Source organism: Xiphophorus couchianus, chromosome 20 (assembly GCF_001444195.1).
Source record: "Xiphophorus couchianus chromosome 20, X_couchianus-1.0, whole genome shotgun sequence".
NCBI lineage: Eukaryota > Metazoa > Chordata > Actinopteri > Cyprinodontiformes > Poeciliidae > Xiphophorus > Xiphophorus couchianus.
Window position 1 is genome coordinate 18,318,803 of NC_040247.1, and position 17,578 is coordinate 18,336,380.

The 17,578-nt window shown below is 36.0% G+C and overlaps 1 protein-coding gene across 2 annotated transcripts; it reads left to right on the forward strand.

Annotated features, from left to right (window-relative positions):
- Positions 1 to 1,824: 1,824 nt before the first annotated feature.
- On the forward strand, positions 1,825 to 14,677 carry stat2 (signal transducer and activator of transcription 2). 2 transcript variants are annotated; one of them, XM_028002078.1, is made up of 24 exons: positions 1,826 to 2,011; positions 2,427 to 2,568; positions 2,663 to 2,807; positions 3,062 to 3,157; positions 3,524 to 3,616; positions 3,730 to 3,808; positions 3,940 to 4,019; positions 4,401 to 4,552; positions 4,644 to 4,802; positions 4,902 to 4,991; positions 5,560 to 5,619; positions 5,761 to 5,781; positions 5,869 to 5,962; positions 6,161 to 6,208; positions 6,287 to 6,370; positions 6,485 to 6,583; positions 6,667 to 6,802; positions 8,249 to 8,301; positions 8,533 to 8,618; positions 10,067 to 10,203; positions 10,303 to 10,491; positions 11,004 to 11,058; positions 11,246 to 11,337; positions 13,583 to 14,677. In XM_028002078.1, exons 2-24 carry the CDS (start codon positions 2,438 to 2,440, stop codon positions 13,795 to 13,797), a joined length of 2,394 nt encoding a protein of 797 aa, XP_027857879.1. In that variant the 5' UTR covers positions 1,826 to 2,011; positions 2,427 to 2,437; the 3' UTR covers positions 13,798 to 14,677. The 2 variants fall into 2 exon arrangements, with proteins under 2 accessions (XP_027857880.1, XP_027857879.1); XM_028002079.1 differs by lacking the exon at positions 11,246 to 11,337 and having other exon boundaries at positions 1,825 to 2,011; positions 13,583 to 13,751.
- The last annotated feature ends 2,901 nt before the right edge of the window (positions 14,678 to 17,578 follow it).

A 17,578-nucleotide genomic window follows, 5' to 3' on the forward strand; every position in this document is an offset into this window, starting at 1 on the left:
GCAAATCTTGGAACCTTAAAGTGTTTTTAATTAAAAAAATCTACTTAAGTTCAGTAACAAAGTTCTCCTTTTTTTCTTCCTCCATCCATTCCTGAAAATTAGTAATTCATTTATAGTAAGGTATGTATTGTAGTCAGATTCAAGTTACTTTTTCAAAGTAACTATGCCATCACTGATGGCTACATGAGAACACCCAAACATTCTGTGTATTTGTTACACAAGACAGAACACACAGGTGAGATATGTCTTATTGAATGTCCCTACAAATCAATACAGAATCCCCAAGCTCTCATACATGTCAGGACTTGATTTCTCTTCCATCGTCTCCATCTTAAGGTTCTGTCATAATGTCCGTTTGTTGCTAATTTAAACCCAACTACAGAGACCTTTCTACAATTTGCATGATTTAACACCATTTGTTATCAACTTTTTCTATGTAAATTATGTGGTTAGTCCATTTTGACCCTAGCTGTGTTACACCAGTGAAAATGACTCCTGGTGTTCCCTGCCTCTCTGATAACACAAAGATGATAATGTGTATAAAGAAGTATCTTTTCAGATCTGTTTAACAAGTAATTCATGCATATTTTAAGTTTTGTTTCAACATCTCAAGTGAGCAACAGATCTACGTAGGTTACAGACCTGACACTGTAGCGTGAGTTGTTCTGTGATCTTTGCTCTATGTACATGTTTACCAATGTAATAAATCTATGAGCTATAAACCCAAAGGTTTCGTATCTTTTTATGTAAATATGTGAACTTGACACGTTGACAATTACAGCTAAAAGCATGCAAACAATTTATGCTGTTGGAGACAAAGAGAAGGGTTAACCTACCTATGTAAAGAAAACAGACTACATGTGTACACGCTGTAATAGTGCATTTGTGGATTAGAAAGTTTGCTTTCCTTACATCATTTTCAACAAGAAAACATCCAGTGCTATGATGCCAACTAAATGTATCGTTCTAAAATAATATCCACTATATGCTAAAAATCATCAAGGAGCAGAAATGCAACAGGAATAAACCAAGAGACGCACCATTTATTTTCTTTTTCTGTCTAATACAGATTAACGATTTTTTTGTTTTTAGATCTGACGTGTCTTGGCACTACCCGAGAGTAATTAATATCAGATTTTTACTTTTACAAAAGTAAGAAATTATTTTTAATAAAAAAAAAAATCGAAATTATGTAAAATATTGTTGCTTGTTTGTTTTAACTTGAACTTTTTATATGCACCTATTTCACATAGTAATACCTTACTTTAACGTTATTATATTATAAATTACATGCAATAGTAAATCAAATAAAAAGGAATGCTGTTTCAACATTCCACTTAAAAGTTAATTACGGTTCACAATGCATTTACAACATAAAAGTCACGTATTTACTCTGTTTGTGGTCACATATAAACCAACTGAAAGGGAAGCAAGGTGCTGCTTAATTAAATGTTTTTAGTTACCGTTGCATAAATAATCTGGTTTGTGATTTCTGGTGCGTCACATGCTCCGGTTTGGTTAGTCACTTTCTCGACGTAATTTCTGAGAAACGATAATGGCAACAACAGCGCCGTAAGTTTCTATTTTGCTGTCTCCTAGCCTCTCTACTGATTGACGTAGAGAATTGGCCAATTGAATGCAGCGCTCTCTGAACGATTCGACCAATCAGGTCCTCGCTCTGAGCTGGAACGGAAACTGTGTGACGGCGAACGGCATTTCGGCTCTTGAGTTTCATCCAATGTCTGATACTCATGAGCCAAAATGGCGCCTGAGGGTCTCTTTCGAAAACACACTGGGAGGGGAAAATGCTGTCCAATTAGAGACAGAACGAGAGGAAAAGAAAGAGGAAATGTCATTTTCACGCCTTCTCGGACTCGGCAGTTGTTTTAGTAACATACAGCAGCAGTTGTGGCTCTTTGCGAAGCCTAAAGCGTTTGCTAGCTATGCATTTGTCCTAACTTGGCTCATAGTCACTTAGATAATTACGTGGACTGCGACAACTTAACTAAAGGTGAGTAAACATATTGCTACTGCGGTGCTTAACGCGGTTAATGGTGTTGACATGTCCTCGAAAATCCTGCAACTCGGGAAATAAACTGTAGCCAGTATTAGTGGTTTTGTAGCTTGTAGTTGCGGTCATTATATGTTACTGTAAAAAGAAGTTGCAGTCAAGAGTTACTTATTTTGTGTAATATTTATATTGTGTGAACCTACATGCCTCCCTGCCTTGACACTTTGCTACTGGCACTCTTGAATTTCCGTACTGTGGGACAAATAAGTGAAATAAACTCGCCAGATTGTTCAATACTTTATTCCCTCGCATGTAACTTACAATTTGTCAGGTCTGTCTGAAAGCCATTGCTGACAGTAATAGATCAGTTGCTTGTTTTTCTCAGCATGTGTGTTTCTGTTGTTGTAACTCCCAGTGAATCTCAGGATGGCCCAGTGGGACAGACTGAGGCAGCTCTCTGCTATTTACTGGCAGCAGCTTCATGAGCTTTATGACAGGGATGGTTTGCCTATGGATGTTCGCCACTACCTGTCGGCTTGGATAGAGAAGCAGGAGTGGTAAGACACTAATGCCTATAATGTTGTATGGTTATTACTAAACTGCATCTTGCACATAACTTACTCCCCGTCTGTATGGTGTGTTAATTCTTAGGCAACGAGCAGCTAGGGACTATGGCCTTGCAATGGTGCTGTACCAGGTTCTGCTGGAGAATCTGGATATCCAGCACAGCCGCTTTGTTCAGGAGGAGTCATTCTTGCAGCAGCACAACATCAGACGCTATAAACAGAGCTTTCAGGTGTGTAAAAATAAACACCACTCAGGTATTTGTTTTTCTTCTGAATTGCTCTCTGTGTCTTTTTAAACATGTTTGCATTATGTTCAAAGGGAACATTGAGTTCCCATTGACGTCACCTCAGGTATTTGGTTGTAAAGATAAGCATTAGAAAAGTAATTAACATTGCAGCTCTAATCACATTCATTATGTTGTTTGCGGTAACAGTTCCTCATTCTTTTTTTTTTAAATCCTCACCTGATATGTGGTTCTGATAGAGGTATCAAGATGAGCCCTGTGCTTTGGCAAGCACAATCCAGTGGTTTCTGGAAAAAGAGAAGGAAATCCTGAACAGTGCTGAGCTGAATGAACAGGTTTGGGCAACTCTTATTTTGCTAGTGTACTGTACATGCATTGTAAAGGGGACATACAACACCCTGCTGCACATCACAATAATAGAAGCGGCATTCACTGTTTATGTTTCTTTCGATATATGCATGACTGCTCTGTCACAATACATTAAATTTCAATATCAATATGCACAACATTGCAATCTTGAATTCAAAGACTTTTGATTGCTGCTATTTTTTTGTACTTTTTAAGGGGACTTTTGTTTATTCATATATATTTTTACATTAATACTTTAATATACGCAACTGTCTCTCTGTAACTTAATCAACAGAAGAATCACATTGCTGTAGGTTTTCCCAGCCTTTAAATTCCCCGCTCCTTTGTTTCAGGTGCAGCTTTTGCAAGTTGAGCAGGAAGCCATGGAGACGACCTGTCAGCAGGAGCTTCAACGCAAAATGGCTGGACTGAGGAACGATGTGCAGGTGAAGATAGTGTTATTTTGTTTTGTGACTGATTTGCTCTGTATTGATAAACTGTATCATGCTCACCGATTTTTTCTCATTTTCTGTCTTGTGCTGAATGTTGTGGCACATAGTGTTTGGAACATGCAATTATATGCCTGGAGGAGCAGCAAGATGAGTTTGATTTTAAATATCAAACCCACAAGATGGAAGGTTAGGACTTTAAAGGCTCCTAATTCTATTTTCATTCACTGATACTGAGTAATACTGTGGTCTGAATCACAGCTTCATGCTCTTTTGTCTTACATGGAAACTTTCAACCCACAATGGAAATTCTCATGCAGCTGTGACAGATGAGGCACAGAAGAATGAACGGAAGAAAATGTTTCAGTCACTAATCAACAAACTGAATGACTATAGAAAGGTAGGAAGCTATTACTATTTACTAATTGTGAACTAATTATTAAAAGCAGCATTAATAAAACACATTAAATGCATCCAAAGTAAGAATTCCTAATGTTTTCAGTCAGTCACTTATACTTTGATGCACTGTTCTTGAATTCATTAAAATCAGATAAAGGTTAATGGATATGTGGGGTTTATCTTATCATGTTTAATTAAGAGCTATTGCTGATAAGAAATCTACAGCATACGTTTTAGGTTTTAGTTCTGGTGGAATCAGCTGCTAAGACCTCAATAAAAACTTCAATTTGATATCAAACGTCAAAAGCCAGATCAGTGTATCTCTGTTTTTCCCTACATATTGTATAATTCTTTTTATTTATCTTCTATATTTAATATTTAGAGCACCCTAGCAGACTTGAACAAGCTTTTGGACCGGGCTGAAGACCTGATCAATCTGTTGGTGCGGAAAGAGCTGGTGGACTGGCAGAGGAGGCAGCAGAAATCCTGCATCGGTGCTCCAGACAATGTTTGCCTAGATCAGTTGGAAAAATGGTATACTTATATACTCCCCTTATAAATTAAGTTTTAGAAATGAACTATTTCCACTTACAGCTTTTAAATCTTGATTCTCTTTGTCTTCTAGGTTCACCTGCGTGGCAGTGTGCCTGTTCCAGGTCCGGGAGTTTCTCAATAAGCTGGACGAGTTAGTGGGAAAAATGTCCTATGAAAACGACCCTATAAAGGCCCAAAAACCTGCACTAAATAAGAGAGTTGATGCTCTTCTTAAAGACTTACTCAAGAGGTATGCCATTACAAGGCAGTTTGTTTTGTTCTGCTGATGTTTGGGGTTGTTTTTTGTGAAAATGCACTGATACTTAGTTTTTTTTATGATACTTCCAAGTTCGTTTGTGGTCGAGACTCAGCCATCCATGCCTCAGGGAAAGGGCCCCCTGGTTTTGCGTACAAATGTCCAGTTCTCTGTTAAGACAAGGTCAGTGTTGCACCATGTGAAGTGCTCTTTAATATTTTTAATATTTATGCATATTAAAAAGAGATTTGAGAGTTATTGGTTGTTTTTCAGAGTTGTAATTATAAAGTTGTGCCAAATGGTTTTCTTTGTGGTCTGGTTTGCCAAAACCATTTTTGATACTTTCAGATTTTTTCCCTAAAGACCATAACAGATAAAAAACTTAAGCAAGTGTTGCAGGTTCCTTGATAGATGTTCTAATTTTGAATTCAGAGAAAATGAACAAATTACAAGATTATTTTTATTAATACTTTATACCAGATCAAAAGTTGTGATCAACAATCCGAGCAGAAAATCATCCTAATCCGATCTCTGACCATTTGATTCGTGTATCTCTATAGACATATAAAACATGCAAATTTACAACTATTTTAATTTTATTGTAGCTTATCACATAATAATAACATTAATTCTGATCAGTGAGTGGTTTGCTGTTTTGTTTTTACAAATATTACTTAGATCTATCACCTTTTTGTTTTGCACTATAAGCTTCTATCTAAGCCGTTCTTTGTTTTGATACTTCAAATCTTAGACTTCTGGTTAAGTTTGCTGAACTGAACCACTCCATGAAGGTGAATGTATCCATGTCAAGGTAAGATTTCTAGCTTACAGTATTTAATTAGTGCTCACAGAAGTAATCCCCTGCCTTTAGTTTTTTCCTCCATGTGATAATGAATGACATGTTATTTCCTCTCTCTGGTCGCTGCCCTCCTCTCTTCGGTCTTGAATTTAGGGAGACTCCTCAGATCAAAGGGTGAGTTTTGTTTCTTCCCAGCCTCAATGTAACAAGAACAGCTGGGTAGGTTTTTTTTGTTTCCACTAATGGCTGGTCTGTTTGTAGATATCGGCGCTTCAATGTGCTGGGAAGTGCAACCAAGGATTTGAACATGGCTGAGAGTCTCAGTGGAGGCATGGTTGCAGACTTCAGACATCTGGTGAGTATTAATGGTTTGAAAAGACTTGGTAAATGCTAACCAGTTAATATTTCTACAGCATTTAAGCAAGTTTAACACAGTGAAACATCCATGTTTAAATTATTCCACATGTTTAACAGTAAATGCCAGATTATCAGAGTAGTCATTGGCAAACTTTCATAGCCAGAATAATTTTAACTTGAAGTGTTTGTTTTTTAGTCTCTGAAGGAGCAGAAGTCTGGAGGGGGTGGAAAAGGAATCAGTGAGGTGAGTTAAATTAAATCGATAAACCCTCAGTTGTTTTTTTTTGTCATGGGTTTGATCTGACGGTGTGTTCTTGGACAGATTTCTCTGAGTGTTACAGAGGAGCTGCACATCATCTACTTCAACACTGTCTTTGAGCTGAAGGGCTTTTCAGTGGAGCTGCAGGTGAGGTTTTGGCTGCTTCTTTTGATTTACAACTCTTAGTAACAAGCAGCAAAGATGTTAATCATCAACATAGCAATGACCTGCACTGAATCTGTCCTTCCCTCACCCCTGCAGGCCTCCTCCCTTCCTGTGGTTATTATCTCAAACTCCAGCCAGCAGCAAAGTGCCTGGGCATCTATCCTCTGGTTCAACATGCTTAGCTTGGATCCAAAGGTGAAAAGTCGCACTCTTTACCTCACAACACTTTGCATATTGTTAACAATGTCAACAATGTTAATATTCGCGTCTTTGCCCAGGATATTATGTTCTTCACCACCGTTCCTGCAGCTCCTTGGCCACAGTTTGGAGAGATGTTGAGCTGGCAGTTTCTCTCTGCCACAAAACGTGGTCTGGATGATGATCAGCGCAAAATGATTGCACACAAGCTGTTTGGTAAATGCTTAAAAAGTTAATTAAGAATTTATTCTGAGAGAAATGTCTTGTTTGTATTGTATTGGGCTGCATATGTATTATTATTCCTGTCAGGATAATAACTTTTCTGGAAAATAAATTGTCCCAGGAGTTATTGCAATACACAATCATTTTGTTTTGAGTTGATTTTCAAGGAATATAGGGTAATTACATAATAATGCAAGTATGCCTTCTGAAAGATTAATACACTTCAATTTCTAACAAACATTTAACACTGGAACTGGAAGACATTTTAAATGTCCAAAATAATTAAACAAAACAACTGAAGCAACAAATAAAATGGACACTGAAATCTCTGTAAACCAAATCGTCCTTCAGAAAAAGGGGCTAGTTGCACCAGACTGAGTTTCTCTTCCTAAACCTCTCAGTATTTTGTCCAATTCTTACAATCCTCCCCAGTTGGTGTAACTGAGTCAAGTTTGTAGGTTGCCAGCTCTCTGTTTTCCCTCTGAGATTAAAAAAGGGCTTTTTCGTAGTAAAAACATCGACTTATCTATTCTTTGCAGCTGTATTAGTGATTTTCCTAAAGTCTACTTGGAAGATCCAGGACTGGAAACAATTTTTATGACCTCAGTTGTGTCAGTAATAGCTACTATGGATGTTGTACCTGTCTTTAAATACTAGGGAACTAATAAGTTAATATTCTGGTATTTTTCACATCCTATATTTTCAGCATTATCTTTGCTTTGTTTCAGTCTGAGATAGAACTGCTTGCAAATATAAACTTTATTGTTGGGGAAAAAAAAGAAGTGTAGTGTAATTCCTAACAGCTTTATTAGATTTACAGCAACTACATACAGTAAAAATAAAGTACCTTGTTGCTATCTTAAGGTTTTATATAATAGGAAGTAATAAAATACCCAGAGGTGCTCAGGCTACAAATTTAAATATGAACGATACATGGTGCATGACACTTTTAGTTTACCATTAACATCTTATTGCACTGTTATTTAAAAAAAACAACAACAAAAAAATTACAGGACTGTGTTATACACCCGTTGACATAGTCAACAAGTGTATAACAATTTTGTTTCAAAACATTATTTCTCGTCCAAGTAAAGTCCGTCTCCCAAACATTATCCAGTACCATGACTTCATGAAATAAGCATTTGCCCCTGCAGCTTTTTTTGTCCTCCGTTAAGTAAATCAGTTCAATAAGCCATGCGTCAATGCTCATCTAAAGCTATAATTTTGTCATTTAAAGACATTAAAATGTCTAAAGGGCGGGCTTATGTTTTTCACGTGGCTGTCTGAAGACTGTAAAAACCTGCCTGCACTTCTACAGGAATTCATAATGATGAGGGTTGTGCAGCATAGTTCAGTGTTTTTGCTTTCAGACATGTTTTCTAAGAGCTAGTGGACCTGAATGGACATGAATAATGCAGCTTTCTCTCTGTGCTCTGCCAGGGAAGCAGCAGAACTACGACATCTGCCAAGTGACATGGTCAAAGTTTTCAAAGGTGAGAATGGAAAGTAGATCATTTGTTGTAAAATAATGTTTTGCGATGTTCAACGTCACCATTTAATGCAACATTTGCGTATATGCACCTAAACTCTAATTTGTCTTTCAGTTTTTCCTGTATAATTATAGTTACAGTGGTTCTTGTGAAAATGTTAAGAACTTTTTACATTTACACAACTTGTATTATTATTCTGTTATATTGATATATATTTTTTTCTGTTCATTTCAGGAAAGTGGTCCTGAGACTTTCTGGGTGTGGTTTGATGGCATCCTGGTGATGGTGAAATCCTACCTGGAAAACATCTGGAGGGAAGGGTGAGTGCTCTGGATTTCATACCCCGCAGCAACTTGGGCCTCACATATATCCCAACCATCTAACACTGTTACACTACAATGATTTTATCATGCATTTATGATTACATCATAAATGCATGATCTATGATTTCATCATAAATGAAATCATAAATCATTTCATTAATGTGTTTAACGATGAACACATTAAGGTGTGCTTATCGTGAAGCATTTAGTAATATTTCTACACACTTAAATGCTAACATTTATGGTATTCCACTTACATATGTGTGGGATTTTACAGGACAAATCAACACAAACTTACACATCAAGCGACAATGGAAGCAAAATGATATGTAGTTCGCAAATTATTTTACTCAAAAAATCTGAAAAATGTGGCATGCATTGGTATAAAACCTCAGTTTGTATTTTACCACAAGCTTTGAATCAACAGTATGTTGTGGTGGTGGGGAAAATTGCAAGAGAGAGCCTGTTAGAGGCTGCATATTAGTTGAGCTGAGGGTGGAGATTCAGACCCTAAACATACAGCAGAGATACAATGGCATCATTTAAATGAAAGATTTTATGTACTGGAATGGCCTAGTCAAAATTAAGAGAACACTTAAAATGATCAATTTCACTGATTTTACTTTTTGTAGGTATATGTTTGAATAAAGTGAACATTGTTCCTTTATTCTATGAACTACTGACAACACGTCTCCGAAATTCCATGTTAAAATGTAGTATTTATTTGCAGAAAATGAGAAATTGTCAAAATAAAACGACGCAGAGCTTTCGGACCTCAAATAATGCAGAGAAAACAAGTTCATATTCATTTAGAAACAACAATACTAATGTTTTAACTCAGGCAGAGTTCAGAAATTGATATTTGGTGGAATAACCAGGAGGTTTTCAATGGGGTTCAGTGCAGTGGACTCTTCAGTTTTTTCCAGCTATATATGTATATATTAAAGATTAGGGGGCGTTGAATATAAATTCATGGTACGTTTTTTTTTTTCAGATGTTTATTCGTATAGAAAAACTAAAATACCTGTATCAATTTGATTCCATTTCACAATTAAAACAATTTATATCAATCATATCTGACAGAATCCCAATGAAAAACACAACACTTCTTCATGCTGTGTAGATATGTTTAGAAGTTCTGTAAAGTATGTGGCTGTTTGGTATTTATTTTAAAAAATACAACACAAAATGTTATACAGAACAACCATAATTTTGCAGATCTAGGATTTTCTTAAAATTAGATTGCAAATGTTTTAGATCAATGACCTGTAGGACGAGCGTGATCTAGTTTGGTTTTATGTAGTAGTAATAATAATAATAATGATAATAATAATACATTTTGTTTGCAGGTGCCTTTCTTCACAATCAAGGCCACCTTATATAATTCAACATAAAAAAACAAACACGTAAGAGTAAAGTGTTTTTTTCTTTCTTTCTAAATGCAGCCTTATTATGGGTTTTGTGAGCAGAGGAAAAGAAAAACTGCTCCTGAAGAAGAAGAAGAGAGGCACTTTCTTGTTGCGCTTCAGTGAAAGTGTGGTTGGAGGAATCACCTTCTCCTGGGTGGAAATAGACTCAACTGGTTTGACATTTTTTATTTCAAAATACATTCAACACCAAATAAAGCTGTTTTATTATTCTTTCTGTTTTATCACTCTTGTATCTTTGTCATTAATTTTAGGTGAGCCTGATATAAAAACGGTCCAGCCCTTCACAAAAACCGATCTCTGCCAGATCCCGTTCCACGAAATCATCAGAAATTTCCAGATCTTGGAAGCCGAAAACATCCCAGAAAGTCCTCTGCTTTTCCTGTATCCCGACACTCCAAAAGATGAAGCTTTTGGAAAGTGGTACTGTGAGAAGAGTGGAGGTATGGGTTTCACATGCCACTGCAAAATTTAATTTACACCCAAATGTTCTTTACACTGCAAAAATACAAAATCTTACCAAGTATTGTTGGACTAGTTTCTATTCCAAATATCGTAGGACACTTGAGATAAAACAAAACTAACTTACACGTAACCTTTCATCAAGAAATATGAGCTTGTTTTAAGTCACTAATTTATTAATATTGATGAAAATTAACTTGTTCCATGGGCAGATAATTTCACTTATAACATGGGAAAAATGTCTTGCTTCAAGTAAAATGATCTGCCAATTAGTTAGTACTTTTTTGTCAATATTAAGGAATTATTGATTTAAAACAACCTTCTTTATCTTGCTGAAAAGTTTCTTATAAGTTAGCTTTGTCTTATTTCAAGTGTGCTAAAGTTAGACTAAAATTACTTGGTATGGTTTTGTGTTTTTGCAGTGTAGATATTTCTACAAGATGTTATTGTGGCTAAACGCACAAAATCACATGTTTTCTTTGAACCTTTTCAGCTGACAATCCTTACATGAAGTACATCAAAACCAAGCTGATGTTTGTTTCTAAAGAGTAAGTGTCTTTCTTTTCTTGAATGAGGCTGGCTTTTTTGTTTGCCAAAAAAAAAGCAAAAAAATAAAACCCTAACCCTTTTACAACCTTTTATAACAGAAGAAAAACAAAATAAATAGTTTACCCACTTAATTTTTTAGTAATATGAGCTACTGGTTGTAATGGCTGTTTGTCATTGGTCATGTAGGAACACACTGGAAGCTAGGTCACCCATGTCCTGTGACATGACACAGGGTGATTGCCTGGAGCCAATGAATGGCCTGTATGGAGAGGCAGCTGGTGAGTCCTGGCTCTCCTTGCTGTCAAATCCAGCTGAAAACCTTCAAACCAATCAACCCCATCATCAGAGAGCTCTGTCACTGCTTTAGTTTGGCTTTGTGGTGTTTGAGAGCAGTGGGGAGCATGCGCTAAGTGATGGCTGTGACACCGCTGAGCATGTCTCCCATTGTGGGTCGTTTCTTCCGCATGTTCATGCCTGTTGTCCTCTGTTCTCACCAAACCTCTCGGGTATCTGGGTTACAAAAGATGGTTACTAACATTTTCATTCAGTCTGGCTGCATTTAGGTTTTGCTTTTTTACATTTCACTTCATGAAAGTAAAAACTACATTTCATCCAAATGAGCAGAGATTAACTAGGAAAACTAAAGATATTTTAGTCTTTTTTTTTTTAGCATAATGAAGCAATGAACCAAGTATTGACTTAGAAAAATGGTTATGTGATAATTAAAACTAATAGTATACTTCTAATTGTTTTTTTGCAGAATTATGTTAAATACTCATACTTGTTCTCATTTAGTTTTAAATTGTTTGAAAGGACCACTTTGTGACACCTTCCTAAAATAAAGGCATAAGTTAATTTTTTCCAAAAGTGTTTTTTCTTTGTTTTGCTGGTATCATCTTTTTAAAAAAAAAAAAAGACTTAGTCCATTATTAGGAAGGTGACAATAACACACCTTGCCTGAAAGGGAATGTGAGTCCATATGCATTTCAAGAAAATAAGTAATTTTTTCAGAAATTCAATTCAAAAGTTAGGTACTTTTGAATCGTAAAAGTAATTTTGCAATCCAGTAATTTAGTTGTAAAAGTAAAAGAACTATAATGCAATTCAAAACTAAATTGAATTACAAATATACAGATTCATTACAAGCAGAGATGTTAAACAAGTGCTTATCTCTGGTGATTTTGATAGTTATGGCTTTCAGCCAATGAAACAAATAAATGTTTCATTTGACTAAAAAAACATACAGTAAGTAATTTTTTTTACCTTATTATGGGCCACCCTGATGGGGCAGCAATCAGTACCATATGTAAGAAAAAAGTCTGGTCAAAAAAAGGAATAACTACAGCCTGGAGAGGATTATGAAGCCTGTTAAAGAATTTGCAGGCAATTCACAAGTGGAGGTCTCCAGCTGGTGGAGGCTTTATTGAACCGTCTTATCTGGGCTGAGGAGAAAAAAAATTGGTCCAAAGTTCTCCTTTCAGATGATTGTAAGATTAAAATTTAATTTGGAAATCGATGTCCGAGAGTCTGGAGGAAGAGTGGAGAGGCACAGGATCCACATCGCTTGATTTCCAGCATTAAGTTTCCACAGTCAGTGATGGTTTGGGGAGCTGGTGTTGGTCCACTGGGTTTTCTGAAGTCCACAGTCAGAGCAGCCGTCCAGCAGGACATTTTAGTGAACTTCATGCTTCCTTCTGTTGAGAAGCTTTATGGAGTTTCTGACTTAATTTTCCAGCAGGACTTGGCACCAGCCATATCGCCAAATTCCTGCTCTAATAACCACAATAGTACATAGTCAAACCAGTCACTGATTGGCTGGTTTGACCTAATCTTTATTCCAAATCTGTGAAGTATTGCCAAGAACAAGGTATGAGGCAGCAGATCAGACAACACAGGCGAGCCGAATGCCGGTGTCAAACCAGCTAGGGCTTCCTTAACAGACCCAGCAGTGGCGAAGCTTGTCACCTCCATGCCATTCCGCATTAATGCAGTAATTCACGCAAATGTTATTGAGTAAAAAAACTTTTCATAAAGCTTTTATTTCTTTTACAGAATAGTTTTTTAATGCTTTGATTTCAGAGGAACTGAATTTTTGGTTTTCATTAGCTGGAAGTCATAATCATTAAAGTTAACAGTAATAAATACTTTGAAAAAGGCATTGGGGTGTAATAAAAAAATGAATGGCTTGGTTTCACCTTTTCAACTGAAGTACTTCTTATTTACTGCGTCTTTACTTCTTCAAATCTTTTGTTTTGAGTTTTATTAACTCAAAATAAAACTTATGCCTTGCTGCTGCTGCATTACCTCAACTACAGGTGATAAATTATACTTTGTTCAATTTCTTCTCCTCTGTGCTTTCATGCAGAATCAGTCCTTCCTTTTTTATTTTGTGCACATGACCAAATGCCATTTTTAATCACTCTCACTTCCCCTTTAAAATCAGAGTCATAACAACACAAATGCAGCCGCAGAAACCAAAAGCAAAGCAATAACTTTCTCTTTCCTGGTTTTCCTCCCGCTTAGAACAAGAGGATGAGCCTCATATTCTGCAGTCACAGCTGGAAATCTTTCAGGATCCCATGCTGAGCAGCTCTCTCGAACCCTTGGAGGACGATTGTCTGTTGTACCCGAGCTTCAGTGATTCTGACTTCATACAGCCCGACTCATTCCTGACTGATTTCAACATGTTAGCACCCAGCCTCCTGCCTGCACAAACCTGTGGAGGCATTTTCCAGTAGATCTGTGTATGCCGGCCATCACTATACTAATATGCTGACCCCTATTTGCAAAATCCATGTAAAGAACTGTGATGCAGTGAACAAGCTGAATATTAAGCGCAACAGTTCATTGATTTTCCGATCATGTTGATAAGTCATTGTCAATCTTCTTCGCCCGTTAATATTTATGCAAACAAAACGTCAAAGACTGAAGGAGCTGGTTTTAAGTCTGGAATTTTATCAATTCATTTTTCAAAGATTAGAAGCAGAAAAATGGTCAAGTGGTGGGAAGTATTGTATAAAGCACTTTGAAGACGCCTTCTTCTTGAAAATGTGGCTCTTAAATTATTTTATTCTTGTTGGGTTGAAACTTGTATTTTATTTTGTTTTGTTGAAATTTTTATGTTTTTAGCTGGACGTCCACGAACCCTGTGAAGAATTGTCCTAAACCAAGGCACTCCTTTGATTATTTTATATGCAGTCTATATAAATTCACTCAATTTAATCAGTGTTGTATCATAAATCAATATAATCTCGGTGAAACTGTGGTAAAAATTTACCCTTTTTTCTTGTGTTACCTTTAACATATTGTTTTCCCAAAGCTTGGCTCTTCCTTCCTTTGCCGTTATAACATTCATTTACCCGTATAAAGACTTTTTACATATATTGTCTACTCTTGCACTTCCAAATAGTTTGTCATTTTGGCTAAAAAGTCTGTTCTACTTTAGTACTCTATTTAATCTCAGTCTTTATATTTTTTTGGTGAAATGGAAATCGTTTCTAATAAGCTGTCTTTTTAGCTGACTTCAGATTTAAATCCAGTTGTTCTCCACTGTTAATTGTACTTCTGGAGAGTTTAATTCACTTGGTTTATGTAATAAAGCTTGTTGAAAGAAAACAATTTGATTTGAATCACGTCTTGATTTACAGACTGAACTAGTCATTTATGATCACAGGTCATACACATTTACTTGGCATAACAACATAAGAATGAAAAATATTCACCTATGTGGCTTCAAACTGGGCAAAGGAATATTCTGCTTAGATGTTTTGGTATAGATGTGGATAACGTTGTTGGCGTGATTATTAAAGACGTGCAGATGATCTTAAACTCGCCGTTAATTTTTGTAATGTTAACGGCGATTGAATAATTGAATAATTTTCAAAAACCTGCTTTCAGGATTCAGCTGAAGACCTAATGAAACATTGTGAGTTTTTCTAGAGAGTTTATAATATGCATTACATCAAGGTTCTCAATCCATTTGCTAGATATACATGACAGAAAGTCATGGATTACTAATTAAAACTATGATTATCTCAAAAACAGACAATACATTTAGGAATGCTTCAGTTACATAATTTCTTTTAGCTTGATATGAACATTTGCATCACAAAATGAATGTGACTTTTTTATACCCTGCTGAATAAATGTATATTTAATAGTATAATACTCCTTAATTCTGCTTCTGCAGGAAATAGACTTGTACTGTCACATAATTATTTTGTAGAAAAATGACATTATTCAAAATTAAAAGAATAAAATGTTAACTCAGAACTTTAAGTATATTTAGATTGCTACTTTATGGATGCTAAAAAAGTCTCAAATATTGTACTATGCAACAGCATGTTTTCATCTAATCCAGCAGTGCTAAACAAATAGCCTTTGTTCACCTTTTTGACTTTTGCACATCTTGTTGCTTCATGGCTTAAAGTGGAAGTTTGGTTCACCAAAACTTTCCTGTTTTGAAATGTGTAACAGCAATCTAGCTTATTGCACACAAGGAGACATGAAAAGACCAAAGTTGAAACTGGGGCTACAGGTGGTAGATGTTTTGTCATCTCTCAATAATTAATTAATATAACAAAAAAAAAGGCAAAACCATTTATAGGTCCTCCACCGTCTAAATGTCAAATTCTTGGTCTTTTTTTGTGCTGTTCTGTTCTCGTGTGTGTGGTGGACAGTAACTTAAAAGAAATTTACCTTTGACGTCATCAGCTCTGCCACAGCCAAACCCCAGACTCAACACCTGGACGTTGTTATTGTGTCTTGTCTCTTGTCTTGTCTTGTCTCTATGCTGTAACTGCGAAGTAATTTCCCTGCTGGGATGAATAAAGTACTTCTATTCTATTCTATTCTATTCTATTCTATTCTATTCTATTCTATTCTATTTAGAGTAGTTTTATAACGTCATGCTTTTTACTATTTTAGACATGGGCAGAGTGTCTATTCATTTTAGGGTTTTAAAAGTCCCGGAATTGACACATAACTCTATATTTGTGTCTGTATGATGATATCATTTTACAATATTAAATTTGATGTTCTGATCAAATTACTCAGTACAGATCAGTCCTTCCTGTGGACTGTGGTGTATCACTCAGTAATCACTCAGTTTTAAAAGTAATTTACATTGAAAGGAAATAAAAATGAATGCTCTGATCGTTGGGTGGCTCTAAACTGACAACTAATTATTGCACATTTAGTGTTGAAAATATTTAAACAGAAATTGATTTTTCTGCAGTAAAAAATTATTTTTGTTAAAAGACTGCAGCTTTGTTTCTTTAGTTTTTTTTTACCCAGCCATATTCTTTGTAAATCAGTTCAGTTGTGAGTTACAGTTTGTGGTTTTTAATTTTGTGAGACCTACATGCAGTACCTCATAAAGACATGCAGGGGGGGCAGTAGAGCCAACATCTTAGTCCAAAGAGGTTGATATTGACAGGCTCAATGAATTTCCCCTCTAATAACAATAATATCCTATAGATATAATTTTGACAATGCTCAGGGAGCTGAGCATGTTGGTCAGAACCCTGTGTTTGAAAGATAAAAAGTCAGCAAAATATCATTAAGCTAGATAATTACATTATTTCAGTGTGGAGTTCTTAACTTGCACCAACAGATGCTTAAGTTTATGAACTTTTTTTTCCTTTTTTGTTGTTGCCGATCAACTAGAATAATCTAGATAATTATTTATTAACGTGAGGGACAATACAGGAACATGTAACGCAAAGACTGAGTGTCAAAGCATTTTATTTTTTTTTGCTACTACCCCCAACATTTGAAAATGGGAAAATATTAGGTCACTTTATTTATGTTATTTTTCTGGTTTTAATATTAGGTCACTTTATTTATGTTATTTTTCTGGTTTTAACTCAAAATTATTGATAATTAGCCAGATAGTCCAAACATATGTTGTCCGCTTGAGATGACGTGTCAAAAACTTGAAAAGGACGTTTAAAGTAAAGTAACCTTGAATATGTTTCGGAGGGGATGTTATAATTCCTGCATGTATGTGTTTATGTTTTCTTACAGAGATTACCACTGTGTGCATGAATCACTTAGTCAACAGACAGAAGTAAATTAGAAAGAGTGTCTAAGTATTACCCTTATGAGTCACAGAGGGCTTTGCTGCTGTTAAAGTGTTTTAAACAAAACTGGGTCAAGAAAAAAATCAGACTCCCCAAGCTTCAAAACAGCCATAGACAATGCCGTCTGTGTTCCCAGATGGAGGCTTCAATAAATTGCTAGCATGTCTGCACACGCATATTCCACCCATTTTACATCATCATAAAGGCCAAATCACCTGAGCCCTTAGCTTTAGTCATGCCGTGTCAGCACAAATAAGACAGCGTTGAGACAGAGCAAGTTCCTGAATTATTGGAGTGTTGTGTTAGCTGGGACTGTCCTGATCTAGTTAAGCAATGAGGGCTCTTTCTGGTGTGATGTAATGAACACTTCCACAATCTGTAATGACAAAGCACCCTGCTTTTCCTTCTTATCCCGAATGACGTCACGACACAGTTA